Source organism: Typopeltis vanoorti, chromosome 12 (assembly GCF_054136105.1).
Source record: "Typopeltis vanoorti isolate ZY-2024b chromosome 12, IOZ_Tvanoo_1.0, whole genome shotgun sequence".
Classification (NCBI taxonomy): Eukaryota; Metazoa; Arthropoda; class Arachnida; order Uropygi; family Thelyphonidae; genus Typopeltis; species Typopeltis vanoorti.
This window is the reverse complement of record NC_143560.1, coordinates 15,731,487-15,747,830: the sequence shown is the minus strand read 5'-3', so window position 1 is coordinate 15,747,830 and position 16,344 is coordinate 15,731,487. Positions and strand designations below refer to the sequence as shown.

The following is a 16,344-nucleotide window of genomic DNA, read 5'->3' as shown; positions in this document are numbered from 1 at the left end:
ATGCAGCAACAACTAGCAGTCTTTCAACACATATACTGCTTGGAAAGACAACCCACCCCCCCCCAATGGACAAAGTGCATTGTGCCATGTAATGCGTTACATGTTTGTAGTCGGTATATTCCATTGGAGGAATATGATGCTCCCAAATCAGTGCAACCGTGTGTCTGGGTGAAATGGCTGTGAGAAGGGAACTGATGAAGTTTGAAAAAGGTGTTGTGATAGGATGCCATGTTGCAGGCCTATCTGTTTGGCAAACTGTTGACAAATTGGGCCATTTCAAGTCAACAATCAGTGATATACCATACTGAGATGGAAGTACAGGGAGTCAGCTGCAAGTGCTAACTGCAGTGGACAACTCACTACACTCAGCAAGCATGACTGTAAGGTGTTATGAAGGATAATATGTAAAAACTGCCATTCATCAGCTGACACACTGAGTGTGGAGTTCTGAGCATCAACTAGAACATGAATTAGCACAAAAACATTGAGAACCAAGACTCACAACATGGGTTTCCATGAAGAACCACAATATGCAAGCCCCACACCTGAATCAACATGCAGCATCATCTTTGGCATTGTAAAGAGTGTGTACAGTGGGACGTGGAAGCTTGGAAAGCTGTGTTATGAAGCAATGGATCATACTACACCATCTACTGAGTAGATAGATGGGTGTGGCAGATGCCTGTTGAACATCTCTTGCCAGAGTGCATAAGCTTATCTGTGAAATTCGAAGGTGGCAGTGTAATGGTATGGTCCTATTTTTCCTGGCTTGGCCTCTAACCTCTGTGGTGTCACAAACATTAAACTCCAAGAGGTATCTGAACATTCTAGATAATGCAATGCTTCCTCTTTGTGGCATTTCTACAGAACTGTTCCACTGTCTCTTTCAGCAAGACAATGCACCATGTCATAAAGTAGCTACTGTAACTGCATGGTTTATGGACATGAACATCATCATCACCCCCACTTGACTAGCCTCCACAGAGTCCTGATCTCAACCCTACTGAATATCTGTGGAATGAACTGGAGCATTGGGTGAGGTCGAGGATCATCCACCCCACAAGAGTCCAGGGCCTTATTACATACCTACATAATGAATGGTGTAAAATTCCCACTGATCTCTATTGTACACTTGTGGAAAGAATGCACTGTAAGAATGCTGCAGTAATCACAGTGAAAGGAGGTCCTACACCTTATTAAGGTGGGCATTATGGCTGCATTCTTCACACTATGGTGTCTGTTGACTTCTTTCCAAGCAGTGTACACACACACACACACACACACACACACACACACACACACACACACACACACACAGAGACATTACAATCCACATGGTATGCCACAGCATTGGAGTAAATGAAAGCTAGTCTTGTTATTTCCATTGATATCACTATCAGTGTCCAAATCAATATCTAAGAGCTGAAATGATCATCAATTTCCTGTCAAAGCGGCGTTCAGGCTAATATGGCAGCACTCTTTTATCATCAATTGTCCTCTGAATTAGTCTATTACTTGTCAGTGCTTCAATATTGTTGTATCTAACAATTTGTTCTTCTAAGGCACTTCCAACTGATTTGATCCACCAAGATCTTGATCTTCCTCTGGTTTCTTTCCTGCCATCTCGGCATCAAATACCTATTTTGATAACCTTCACTCTCCCATTCTGTTTAAGCAGTCGTACCACCTCAGATTAGCTCTGTTCACACATTCTTGAATGTTAACAATGTCAAATACCTTTGTAATATTTTGATTTTTAATTAATTAATTTATTTATTTATGCTTATGGCTACATGAAACTGGTAAGTGAATCAATCACAATTTCCAGAAACAAATGATGAAAATCTTAACATCTAAAAGTTCATTACATAAAAGGCACAACCTGCTTTCTAAGTCTTTCCTTTTTTTTTAAAAATAAAGCAAAAGTAACTTGTCATAATCAAGCCAGAGACAATTATCGTCCTGCTGCAACAAGTATGACAAGGCTGCATGTTCTCACAACACTTCACAACATAAATGTCGTTGTATCCGAGGTTTAATCATCATCATCTAGCATGAGGAGGAGGAGTTCTGCTGATACTATGACGAGGACTATGTTGTGAGTGACTACGAGAATAACATCTTCATGGTGAGACGGGAGCGTGATCTTCTGTTTCCTCCATAACCACTACAACCACCATACCAACTACAGGTCAAGGTCCAGGCTGGAAAGCCAATTCAAGGCCTCATTCATCACCTTGTGGATGTCCTGTCCAATTTCACCACCGTGAAATTGGCACCTTGGGTAGTCGTACACAATACGAGTAATTGATTGATTTTTAATATGATTCTGCTATTGCTGCTATCTGTTCACTCCCCTAATTTTTCTCAGAACCCTCAATATATGCAATTTCTAATCTTTGAAAAATTGCTTTATTTCTAACCCAACTCTCAGATCCATAATTGAAAACTAGTTTGAACACTGTCTTGTATACTGCTAGTTTGGTATTTTGGCTAATTTATCTCTTATTCCATATAAATTTATTCAACTGGCTCCTCTTCATATCAGCTTTGTTTATTCTGTTGTCTATTTCCATAAAGTACACTAAAGGATGAAATGATAGAAAGCATCGATATTTAAAATGACTACCTCCAGTCCATAGGGGATTACTGGAGAACATGAAAGAGAAATTGTGGGATGAATGTATGCCATCCATATTCTTGAAAATTTTAGGCCACCATTACTGTTGAGATTAGGGGGAGTGATTAGATTTCACAGACTTTAAATTTTCATTCATACCAAGTCTTGGTAAGATGTAAGGAATAGATGGCTTTCCAATCAATTCATGCCAAGTGTCCAGGGCATGAGAAGAAAGGCCCAAATCAGATGTGTTGTTTGTGTTCCCTTTTCATAGTCTGGAATCATGTGTTTCACTTATATATGGCAAGTCACAGGTATACTGGATTCAGTACAATTCAAGGTGGACAATAGAGGAGTCAATAAGTTCTTTAAGTATGCAAATTGCTCATTCTCAGTTTATTCAAAGAAGGTATAGATGAACAGAATTTTCTGCTGAGAAACACTTCATGAAACCAGCTCTTTCCAAACTAACTGAAAGACGCTTTCAAAAGAATTCAACAGAAGAAGATATAACAGTAAATAATGTGATTTCTTCTTTTGATATCAAGAACAAAGTGAATGCACATATAAAGTATACTTCAACTTACCACTGAATATAAATTGAGAATCAGGACTAAAAGATGCTTCCAGAGGTATTCCTTTATTATTCATGTGTCCCTAAGTTTAAAAAAAATAAATAAAAGCTCATCATCTTACAATATTTGAACATCAAACAATAACACATATTTATTTTTATACACTAAATATCTTGGAGAGATGCGAAAGCAGGACATATTTAATAATAATAAATATGATACATGCCATGTCGTTGAGTTTATATGCCTTTTGCAGAATAATGTCATAATGTTAAACTTGCCTCTGGCATTGTTCTTTGAAATAAAAATTTAGGACTTCAATTCTCATAGCATCACACAGTCTAAATGTACAACATAAAAAAAAGTTCTGATGATTTTAAAAATCAAATTTAAGATGGGAAGTTATTATAATATTCAAGAGTTTTATAGCTTATAAAAAGGATTATCGAGGGTAAGTTATATATTCGGAAACGACAGAATAAAAGGTCATCAAAAGTTTCTGGCAACTAAGTCAACATTTGCTGTAAGAGAACATAGAAAAAAGTGTAAGAAGGCAAAGAGGTAAAACTAGAAACAAATGTCATGGGAAGAGCATATCAGAAAATAAATATCAGAAAAGCAGCAAAATGTTCTGGGGACCATGGCGAGTACTAAGGCAACTGGCGTGAAGTCATTAGCCTCTATATACAAGTAGCCCAGTCGTGAAGATAATTCACATGCAAACTTTTCTTACACATGGATAAAGGATTAATCCATCCATCTTCAAGGCCCACCTTTCCTAATTGGGTTGTGGGAGCAGCAACTGCAAGAGGGACTTCCAATGGTCACAATCCTTTGCCATCAAGTTCAGGTGTTCTGGTGGGATTCCCAGATGTGTCCACCCAAGGTTTTGGATATAATTTATCCAGTGACTCCTTGGCATTACATGTGACCTCCCACCCTCTGGCTTGGCAAACAGGGCCTGCTGGGGAAGCCTCTCTTTAGTGGCATTCTGACCAGGTGCCCATACCAACATAACTGTGATCTCTCAACACAGAGAAGCAGCGGTTGAGTATTGAGGGTTTCCCGAATTGCAGAGCTTCTGACTCTGTCAAGTCATGTCAGCCCTGCAACCCCACGAAGGATAAAGGATTAAATCAAGAATATAAATTTCTTGGCATCTTTAATTTATAATTTATGAGAGAACTTGGAAATGAAGGGAAAAGTATTGTAAAAGAAATCAAAGATAATAAATGCAATATGAAAACTAAAGATAAAGTCCAGATATCTAGATAAATTATCTTGAAATATTGCTAAATGAAACAAGCAATGACGACATTGTGGTAGAAAATAATCACATGTTGAGGTAGAAAAAGTGAAAAAACTCAAAATGTGGAGAGGCAGCTAGAGTAGATGATATGAAACCAGAAATGCTCAAATATACAGCATTTTTGGAGCAAAAATATGGAGTATGTTTTACAGTTGCTATACTGCATAATTCAGAAGGCCTAGTCAGAGGATCAAATTCTCGATGATTGGAGCTCTCATACAACAGGATATTAAAATGAATGTGAGAATTACAGAGAAAAGATAGTGAGGAAAAGAGTTCTATTGACAATAAAGTGGGCGATAATGACATTGAAATATACAGTGCAATTAACAGTAAGGTTGAAAGTGGAGTTGATGGCAAACAAGTGTGTGTGACTGGCGATAAAATAGCAGGAGTGAATGATAGTGAAAAATGATGCAAAACTTGAAAGCTGAGTTGGTGAAGATGAGGCAGATGTGGAATAAAATTAAGAGAACTGTAGTTATATATGGAAGAGTAAAGAAGACAAAAACAAATGATGGTGTGAAAAGGGTAATGAAAGTCCCACGAGTGGCACTGTATGAAGATTCGATTATAAGAGGTGTGGAAAACAAGAAGATGCATAGGGTTTGTTTTCTGAAAGGTAAAATGATCAAGGCTTTTGATATGAGAAGTGAGTGAGCAAAAGAGTTGGTAGTGGTAATAAGGACAAATGAATTGACTGGGAACAAGGAGAACGTAAGAGTGAATATCAGGAGGTTGTTGAGAAGCATAAAAGATAACAGTGTGATAGGAAAGGTAGTCAGTGTGTTGTCAGGTATGACAGTGATGAGATGAGGCAGAGAGTGAGGATTATGAACGATATGTTAGCGGAAACGTATGAAGAAAAAGGACTGCAGTTTGTTAATGTGTGGAATGAGTTTGAAGGAGGAATTGAATTGTATAAGTGATGGACTGCATTTGAATTGTTTTGGTGCAAGTAATTTGGAGAGGCTACTGCTGGAAGGGAGAGTAATGAGTGCAGAGCATGAATATGAGAAGACAAAAAGCAATGTGAAAGAGTGGGAGAGTAAGGAAGGAAAGACTGTAGTGGTGCTTATGAATTTTCATAACTGGTTAGCATGAGTGTAGAGAATGGGAGAACAAGTGTGCAAGACAAACAGGGAAATGGGGGAGACTCAGGGTGGAGAGAGGAACACAGCATGAGAAAGGTTGATACTCGAAGATATGAAAGCATGTGTGTAGACAAGAAGGGAATAGGATAGCCTGGGAAGTCGAGTAAACAGATTTGAGGAAGGTATGGAGAAGTCACATCTAATAAGTGGATCAGTGAAACTTGTTATAGATCCAGGAATGAGCTGCTATGTTTGTATACGAATGCTGGCAGTATCAAAAACAAGAGAAATGAAAGGGTCGCATTGATTGAGTTTGTTAGCCCAAAAATTATTAAAATAAGGGAGACATAGTTGGATAAGGATGACATCTTGACAGAAATAGAGATGGAAGGATATGATGTAGTTTATGAAAATAGAAAGGTTAAAAAGGAAAGTGGAGGCTGCTGATGACAGAAAAAGAGTCTATGCAATGAGGAAATAGTGGCAGTGGTTTCACAGCAGTATGGTATGAGATAGAAGTGAATAGAACGAAATACTTAGATGTTAGATGTTAATAGACCTGGTAATATGGAAAGTAGAGACCATGAAATGAGCAAGCAAATAGAAAAAGGATGATCATTATGGTTGATTTTAATTATGGCAATATAGACTGGGATGATGAGATAGCAACTGTAAGTAAAGAAAATGAATTCTGAGGGAAAACTACCTCAGGAAGTATGTAACAGCAAGCACATGAGGATTGAGGCTCCTGGATTTGATCATCTCATCAGAAGATATTATTATAAATGAGGTGTCGAATCTCCTTCCAGTTGAGAGTGACCATGAAGTGATAATCTGGATGGTTGCCAACCATGTGAAGTCTTCCACGAGGAACTACATGGTTGGTGATTATGAGAAGCTCAGGAGAAAGCTTGCTGCTGTAGAATGGAATGAGGAGATGGGTGAAAAGGAGATAAAGATGCTTGGGTGACATTCAAGAAATATCTGGTAAAAGCAATGCCTAAATATATCCAAAGATCAGAAGGTTAAATAATGCCAGGTATGACTGATGAGATGAAGCAGAGGGCGAGGATTATGTTAACGGTTAAGCTAACATATCATTCTAACATAACATATCAACAGCAGATATGTTATAAGGTACGTGTGAAATGGATGAATGAATGATAAAAAAAGGCAATATAGAACAAAAAGGCATTATGGAGGCAACATAAGAGAAGTGGTAATAATCAATTCCATGAGAAATACAAAGAACAGGCAAGGAGGACGACTCAGTTGGTAAGGGTAGCAAAAGTTCCCTGTGAGCAGCAATTAGCTAATGATGCCAAAAAAATCCTAGTAGGGAATTCTTTCAATGTGTAGACAGCAAAAAAAAAAAAAAAAAACGATTATGGCAGGATATCACTGATTGGAGAAAATGGTATAAGACAACTACTGCTGAGGAGGATATAGTTGAAATATTTAATGAAAAGTTAATGAAGGTCTTTCATCCTTCTAAATGTGACATCATGGAGAGTTTGAGAGCAGTTGATGATGATGAGGAGGAGAGACTGACTGTAAGTGAACAAGGTATATGGAGAATTGAGCAAACTTGATGTTAATAAGGCTGTGGGACTTGATATATCACCATGTATTTCAAGGGAATGCAAGGGAGCTGACATACTTTGACATATTTGTTTGATGAGTTTTACATTGGGTCAAGTTCCAAATGAGTGCAAGGAAGGCAAGATTGTATGCTTCAGAAGAGAGGTAAAAAGAACTCAAGCATCAAATTATAGGTAAATCTGTCAGTCAGTTGTGGTTCAGAATTGGGTTGAAAACAGTGGTATTATCTTTGATGGACAGCATGGATTTGCTAAAGGGAGGTCATGTTTTAGTAATCTACTCATTATTACAATAAAGTGACAGCAGCATTGGGCAGGGGCAGATGGATACACAATAATAGTAATATACTTAGGATTGCAATATCCTAGAAGAGGAAAGTCACTAGTGGTGTGCCTCAGGGGTCTGTTTTAGGGCCACTGCTGTTCAACCTGTATGTCAATGATATTGGAGAAGACTTGGATGGAGATATACAGCTGTTTGTGCAGATTATGAAACGTTGGAATGAACTATGAGGAGTAGAGTAGATGTTGTGGACTTACAAGAAGACTTTATGCAAAATCAAAAGATGGGATATATATTGTTGGAAGTGAAGAAAATAAGAGATCTTGGGGTGATAGTGGATGAGGATCTAAAATTTAGAGGACATATTGCCAAAACTGTTAGGACAGCATGATGAATTCTGGAAATGATGCAGAAGACACTAATAGAAGCTAAAAGATTTTGGTTCCTTTGTATAAGGCCTTGATTAGGCCCCATGTGGACTACTGTGCATAGATTTGGCCACCTGGGTTTCAAAAGGATGAAGAGATGTTGCAAAGAGTCCAGAGGCAATTGACTAAGGTAGTTTCTGATCTCTGGAACACTGAATATGAAGAAAAGGTTAGAAGATGCAATTTAGAGTCTAATGGATAAGAGGAAGAGAGGTGATATGACAGAGATATACAAGTTGGTAACGGGTTGTTATAGAATTAACGTTGAAGAGGTTATACATAAAATGGTGGGAGATGGGGGGGAAGAACAAAGAGGTCATCCCTTGATGCTCTATAAGGAGGGTGTTAGTGAGTGAGCAGCAGGTTGATTGCATGGGGAGTAGTGAATGATTAGAATGCACTGCCTGAGAGTGTGGTGTCTGCAGAGAATTTGAATGTGTTTAAGGCACAGTATGATGAGCTGTATGTATGACAAAGGACCTCCTAGATGAGTCTTTGACTCCATGGGATCTTAGGATAATAATAATAATTCCACTACTACTGAGAGTTCCTGATAAGATTTATGCAAGCATACTTGAGAAATGAGTAAGGAAAATTGTAGAAAGGAAACTTGGAGGAGAAGCTGGGTTCAGGCTAAATAGAGGTTGTCAGAATCAGATTTTCACTATAAGACAAATAGTTAAGAAATCTTGGGAATATAACAATGAGCTGTATTTAAGTTTTGAAGATCTGGAAAAGGCATATGAAAAGGTGGCAAGAGAAAAGCTTTCAAAACACAAGTTATATGGTGTGAATAGGACATTATATTGAGCAATAAATAGTCTATATTTATGTTGTAAGTCAGCAGTTAGGATTGAAAGTGATATACAGGAAGATGGTTTGATGATAAATCAGTGAGTGAGGCAAGGGTGCACATTATCTCCACTGTTATTCATTTCCTATATGGATCACATTATGATGGAAAGGAAAGTATTTTTTAACTTGCCTCCGAATCCTCTATCAATTCTGCATCATCCCAAGAAACACACTAACCAAAAGTGATCAACAGTTTTGCCCTCTATCCTGTCATGAACTGAAATATTTCTTTAGCAACTATTCTATAAAAACCTTTTAGTAACTTATTTTTAATATCCCCTTTTTTATGACTATCAACTGAGCTTTGTATATTTCACAAAACTTCAGTCTGTCCTTATAGGGACATTTCCAGACATATTAAAATTAAACCTGATATCAAAATTGAAAATGTTAATCTGAGCTCTTTGCAGTATGCAGATCATGTTAGCCTCCTAAATAAATCCAGTACAAATCTTCAGAATTCCTTTAACTAAATTGAAGGAACTGCTGTAATAAATTGGTATGAAAATTAGTTGTATATAAAGACTGTGAAAACAGGCAGGAACACTGAAAAGATCAACAGCATCCTAAATGGAGAATCTATAGAAGTAACCATTTCTACTTTATAAAACTCATTTCAGCTATTTAGGCAAAATTTTTAGTGAAGATAGCAAAGTTGGTATGTTAGGTAGTCAAATAAATAAATTTATATGGAATAAGAGAAAAATTAACACGTTCGCTGCTAACTATGAGTATACTCGTAGTTGGTATATGAGCCTCACAAGCCAACTACGAATATACTCTTATGTCGATTACTGCCGGCAACAAGATTACTCGTACTGACCTTGAAGAAGTGAAAATGCTTGGCATGTGGAGCGTAGCAGCGAACATGTGTATACTCGTAGTTGGTATACGAGCCTCACAATCCTACTACGAATATACTCGTATGTCGATTACCACCAGTGACGAGATTACTCGTACTGACCTTGAAGAAGTGAAAGTGCTTGGCGTGTGGTAACAAACTATGCCCGAGGAGCATGGCAGCAAACGTGTTAATCAAAACACTGAACTATATGTTTACATGTTAAAACCAGTTTTGACTTATGGAACTAAGAGCTGGGAAATTCACTTGATCAAAGACTGGAGACGGGTACCACAGATAGAAGAGTTCTGAGAGAAATTAGAGGCATTAATAGCAGAATCATATTAAAAACAACGATATTAGGAAGAACTTGACAGTACTCTCAGCTCCTCATTTTCATTTTCAAAGCCTAGTAGGGCTCAAATAATTAATGCTTCAAGATTTTTAACCAATGCCATTACTACTGTTTTCCTCACCATTCTCAAATGAGTGAGGATAACCTAGTGAATTTCAATGCCATCAAAATATAACTGTCTCATCTCCAGAAAGAAAAACTGTCTCGCATTCCATCACTTTTGACACTACACTGCTGGCTGATCTGTTTTCTCTTTTTGGGTTAAATTTAACATCTAACCTATCCTGGCATAAGTATATCAGGTCCATATACTCTGCAAGCTCCAAGAAGGTTAATATTTTCTTTGATTCAAAATATTCCAATGTTGGTCAGATTTGAGCTTAACAGAATGTTAGGAGGGAGAGAAGCTCAAATCTGACCAACAATGGAATATTTTTCCCACATTTCAGGTGGTACTCCTAAGACCTCCCTCAGAATGCTTAAATGTATTCAGAAACAAACAATTAGCTAATTGATGATGAATCCCCCACCCCTTTTCACTGGCTTGATCCAGCCACTTTCCCATAGATACTCTTGCTACATTTTGTCTTTTTTATAGAATTTTCATGGGCTGCTCTACTGAACTGACCACTACCATCCCTCAACTTCTACTTATGAACAGAAAAGCTGTGAGTTAAGATGTGACATACAGTTCAACTCCAAACTCATCGAACTTCTGTCTCATCCTCTGCCTTCAATTTTCTAAAACCTGTTCTCTGGAACAGTATTCCTCATGCTGTTTTCCTCAATGAATACACTCCTCAGGTCTTCAAGAAATACATAAAACTCCTTTCTTCTTTCTAACTACTTGCCCACATATAGCACTGCTATGTCAGAGATCTGGGGACCTCACATAAGGATCACACACACACACACAACATTGTTAGCATTCAGAAATGAGTGAGTAGATCTAATCTCAGGTAGTATGGTCACTTAAATAGAAACTGAGAAAGGTTAAGAAACAAGTAATATATGCCAGGATGGCAGGAAAAAGAGGAAAAACAAGATGTAGGTGAGCTGATATAGTAAAACATGACTTATAAGACAGACATACAGGATGTGACAGTATTGGAATCCTGACAAACCAGTTATAATTGAAGAAAAATTCTTGATAGGAAGTTAATGACAAACTTTTCATCATTATAACTTCCTTGTAGTACAATTCTAAAATTCTCCCACCTTTTCCCAGAGGGTACATATCAGAAATTTGATGATGGGACTTAGCAGATATATATATCATCTTCCTGTTAGACTTAATGGTCTGTCATAGTGAAATAACTTGGTCTCATATAAACCTAAGTAATGTCATGGTAGTTTTTTTTTATTATGAAGCAAGTTTTAAACATGTTCTCCACTTTGTACAGTATTTTTTTTTTATTATAAAAAAAAAAACTTTCCTTACCTAAGCAGTCCTGATGAATTTAACTTCATCCCATTCTTGCCTTGTTTTGCTCTCTTTCATTTATACTTGTCTATATTTTTCATCTGGTAGGCTACTTCATTTTATGCTCCACTTAAAATCATAACTTAGCAATTCACTGAAATTTACAGTATTTAAAACTCAATTCTGCAATTACAGATTACAGACTCCCTACCTAGAACTGTCAACGTAATAGTCACTAATATGCATCTCAAAAATAATGGCAAGTTAAAACTGCCTTTCATTTCAAACTCAATTTATGAGATTTAAATGCAGGGTATATGTTCTCAAATACAGCTTCAGAAAAACACAAGCTTTTCCAAACTTTATAAGAATATCCTATCATATTAATGCTTGAAGTTATTATTATAAAGGTATCTCCATGGAGTTAGAAGTTCATTGTGGGAGATACATTATTCACACATTATCCATCATATCACTTCTTAAACTCATTCACTGACTAAGCACTCGCAACCTCTGGCAACCCATTCCACCCATCCTCCAAACAAAAAATCTAGTCCTAATATCCTTGCTTACCATGCTCTTACAAAATTTCTATGAATGCCCCCTCTCTTCTTTCCCTTCCTGCCATGTTCTGAACAAAAGTCTTCATTGTCAATCTTATATGCTCCTATCATGTCTCCTCTTTTTAGCCTATTAGCTAATTTTTGAAGCTACAGACCATCAATCCATCCTCACAGGGAGTATTCCATAGACCTGCCATAATCTTTGTCACTTGCCTATGGATCCTCTCCACTATTTCTTTATCCTCATGGAATCCAGGGATCCAGATCTGCACACCAGATGTGGCCTTACTGAAGTCTTATATAGGGGAACAATAACTTATCTATCCCTGCTTGTGTGTTCTTCAGCAACAAGTAATCTGATGTGCTGTTTTGGCTACCTTTGTAACATTCCCTCTAAACTTCAACTCCATGTTCATAATCACCCCCAAATCCCTGGCTTCATCAGTGTACTACAGTTCAGTTTTCATCAATATATAGTACACAGCTTGTGATCTCTTCTTCAGTGCATCACCTTAACTTATACACTTAAAATTTCACTAGAATCAAGCAAGAATGTCAGCAGAACAAAACTGATGCTTTACCTTTTCTTTTGTTATCTGATACATGAGTGAGTCCTCACGTGCAAATATAACTTTCACAATGTTTTTTATCAATTAAGACAAATAAATTAAAGATATAATTTGTCAAATAGCTTGAAAAAATATGAATTATATACATTTATATAATATTATATATATATATATATATATATTAACTCATCGACACACTAATAATAAATTAGTTTAACTTTAACACGTTCGCTGCCACGCTACTTGGGCATAGTTTGTTCCCACACGCCAAGCGCTTTCGCGTCTTCAAGGTCACTACGAGTAATCTTGTAGCCGGCTTATCAAACAGAATTTTGTTTCATACGCCAACTACAAGTAATCTCATATCACCCCCAACCATATATTACATGCACTGAAGAATGTGTTTATTGTGTCTAGTCTCTAAAAACCTTCAGTTTCGCCAGGACCAGTAAAAGAAAACTTGCTGATAATGAATTAGAAGCTTATGCTAATATGAGCGATGATGAATTTAATGAATTCATCATCGTAAATGGAAGGATAAGAGGGAAGTTCTTTCCATTTCAAATATGCACAAATTTGAAATGGTTGAAGCAAAAAATCGGAATGGTAAAATTCAATTAAAACCAAATATCATAAGGGACTATTTTGGGAATGTCAGGCATCGATCTTTCTGATCACATGCTTTCTTACTATTCACCTTTACGAAAGACAATTAGATGGCCAAAGAAACTGGCAATACGCATTTTTGATATGTATATATATATATATACACATTCAAAATGTGCATAAATTTTATAATATGATTACTGGAAACGCAATGACTGCGTTAAAATTTAGAGATCAATTTATCTCAGTTTTTGTTGGAATGGATGAGTTTACAGCATCACAGAATATCAGCAGGATTCAGGATCTTCATTATTTGGAAATTTTGCCTCCTACAGAAAAAAATATTCGCCGACAAAGCCATGCTGAGTATGTACATGAAAGAAACAACGACGTGCGAAACACGTAATTATTGTCCTGTTTGCCAGGAAAAACCACCATCGTGCGTGGAAAATTGTTTTAAAGTGTATCATTCGTAATTTGAATAAATTGGTTTTTATTTTATTGATTTCATTTTATAATTTTTATTGATTTTATCAGTTTTAAATTGATTTACAAATTATGTGTTTACTATGGATTAGCTCGCGCTTGGCATAGGAGGTTGGTAATCGACATATGAGTATATTCATAATTGGCTTCTGAGGCACATATATAATATACTATATTTTAGTTGAAATTATTTCGCTTCTATCAAGCCCCCAGTGCTCTCTGCTTTATTCAGAATCCAAGGGTCCAAATTAACGTAATTATACTAAGGGTTAACTCATGTTTGGCATAGGAGGTTGGTAAATCGACATACGAGTATACTCATAGTTGGCAGCGAACGTGTTAAAATTCCAGTATGAAAGAAAGACAAGCAAAATACTTGCTCATATGTAATATTTACCATAAAAGTTTGCAAAGGATTTCCTTGAAAGGCATCACTAAGATGAATGATTTGTCCATTGGTTGATATCAAGATTGTTTTTCCATCAGGACTAAATTTAAGACCTGTCCAATCGCAGTCCTTATCTTGCGGAAGTCTGAAGGTGTTAAATGGACCCTTTAAAGCACACATAATTAGAAACACTATGTTAAAAGATATTAAGATATACAAATTAAGATAAAACAAATTATATTTATGATGATTTTATAATTTGGAATACAAACTTCATATCTTTATAATTAGTACAGAGAATAGTGTATATCATCAAAAGCAGTTTTCTATTTCAAAGGATATCTTTTATTGGAATTCTTATGCGCATGAACTAAAACTATACATATATTACTAAAAATTGAAAAGTTATAAATGTTTAACTTCTGACATTTCACAATCAGAAAATTGAGCATTTTCTACTTTTGTATTACATGACTAATAGAAATTAGACTCAAGACATTAAGAGGCCACATAACAATAATAGGTGCATATGCACCAGAAGAGGGAAAAGAAGAAGACAGTAATATATTTTATAAAGAATTACAGAATGCCATAGATAAAACAAACAAAACTGACTATTTACTGCTAGCAGGAGATTTAAATGCCAGAATAGGAAACAAAAAATACAAAACAAACATAGGTAAATTTGGCGAAGATACATGTAATCAAAATGGTCGCAGATTGCACGATTTTGTCATTTATAATAATATGAGAATAATGAATTCAATGTTTAAACACAAGGAAATACATAAATATACTTGGTCAGCCAGAGGATACAAATCAGTAATTGACTACGTTATCACAAATTTTAAATTAGCGGAGTTAATTTTAGACCTAAGAGCATATCGAGGCTTTGAATTAAACTCTGATCATTATATGGTATCAGCAAAAATTCGTTTTAAACCAAAGTGGCTAAAAACACATAGAATTGAAAATTCTTACCAGCCAAGCTACAAAATTTCTTCATTACAGGATCCTCAAGTTAGACTACAATATCAAAAATGCACAAACTTAAAAACAGAAACCACAAATGAATCAAGTGACATAGAAGATGAATGGGAAAATTTGAAACAAATTCTCACAAAAGCAGCAACAGAAACCTTAAGAATAAAGCACAAATGGATTAGAAAAAGAGGACTACGAGACTGGAACAAAGAAATAGAAAATATAATAAAAACCAAAAAGGACAGTTACCAGAAATGGCTAAATTCCAAAACAATAGAAGCAGAAATAGAGTATAAAAGAAATAGTGCAATTGCAAAACGAGAAGTAAGGAAAAAAACATAGAGAAAGATGGAACAATTTCGTAACAGAACTAGAAAAGGATTTATTTAAGCCACAACCCAAAACCTATAAAGTAATAAAATACATGAATAAAGAAATAAAAGAAAAGATAAAAATACAAACAATAGATTTAGAAAAATGGGTGACCTATTTCCAAAATCTCTGGACAGATGAGAACAATGAATTAAAATTTTATAAGACAAAGAATGACCTAATAGAAAATATCACAATGTTAGAACTGAAAAATATAATAAAGAAGATGAAAAATAGGAAAATGCCAGAAGACAATATAAATATAGAACTATACAAAAATGCAGGTGAAAAATTTAATGAAAGACTTTTGAAATTTTTTAATATGGTTTGGATGTCCGGAAAAACCCCTAACTCTTGGAAAAAAGCACTGGTCATCCCAATCTATAAAAAAGGAAATAAAGACAATTGCAATAATTATAGGGGAATTAGCCTGCTGAATACAGGATATAAAATATATGCAGGAATATTAAAAGAGAAACTAAGCAGCATTGTAGAAAACAAATTACTAGAAGAACAAAATGGCTTCCGAAAAGGCCGATCCTGCATAGATCCAATTTTTACTTTAAAATTATTAATAGAAAAGAGAAGAGAATTTCAAAAAGAAACACATGTGGCGTTTATTGATTATGAAAAAGGGTTTGACAAAATTAGTCGACAAAAATTGTTTAAAATATTAACCAATTTAAACATACCAAACCAACTTTTACAATCTATTCAAGAAATATATACAGGAAATAAAATAGCAGTTAAATTAGAACACACCTCAGAATGGAAAGATATATCAAGAGGAGTACGACAAGGATGTACCCTCTCACTTCTGCTTTTCAATATATATATAAATGAAATATTAACCATCTGGAAACAGCATAACCCATTTGGACCCCGCAAATGAAGATAGATACACTACTATTTGCAGATGATCAAATAGTATTAGCTACATCAGAAGATGACTTACAAAGATCATTAAAATCATTAAATGATATCTCAAAGCA

At 35.7% G+C, this 16,344-nt stretch overlaps 1 protein-coding gene across 1 annotated transcript in view; it reads right to left on the bottom strand.

Annotated features, from left to right (window-relative positions):
* The window catches only part of LOC150100596 (WD repeat-containing protein 82-like), a 131,669-nt gene that overhangs the window by 19,053 nt on the left and 96,272 nt on the right, over window positions 1-16,344 (bottom strand). The window contains exons 6-7 of the mRNA XM_090401178.1: window positions 14,006-14,161; window positions 3,208-3,277 (exon numbers count right to left, since the gene is read on the bottom strand). Coding sequence (XP_090257304.1) covers window positions 3,208-3,277; window positions 14,006-14,161 — 226 coding nt within the window. The remainder of the gene's footprint in view (window positions 1-3,207; window positions 3,278-14,005; window positions 14,162-16,344) is intronic.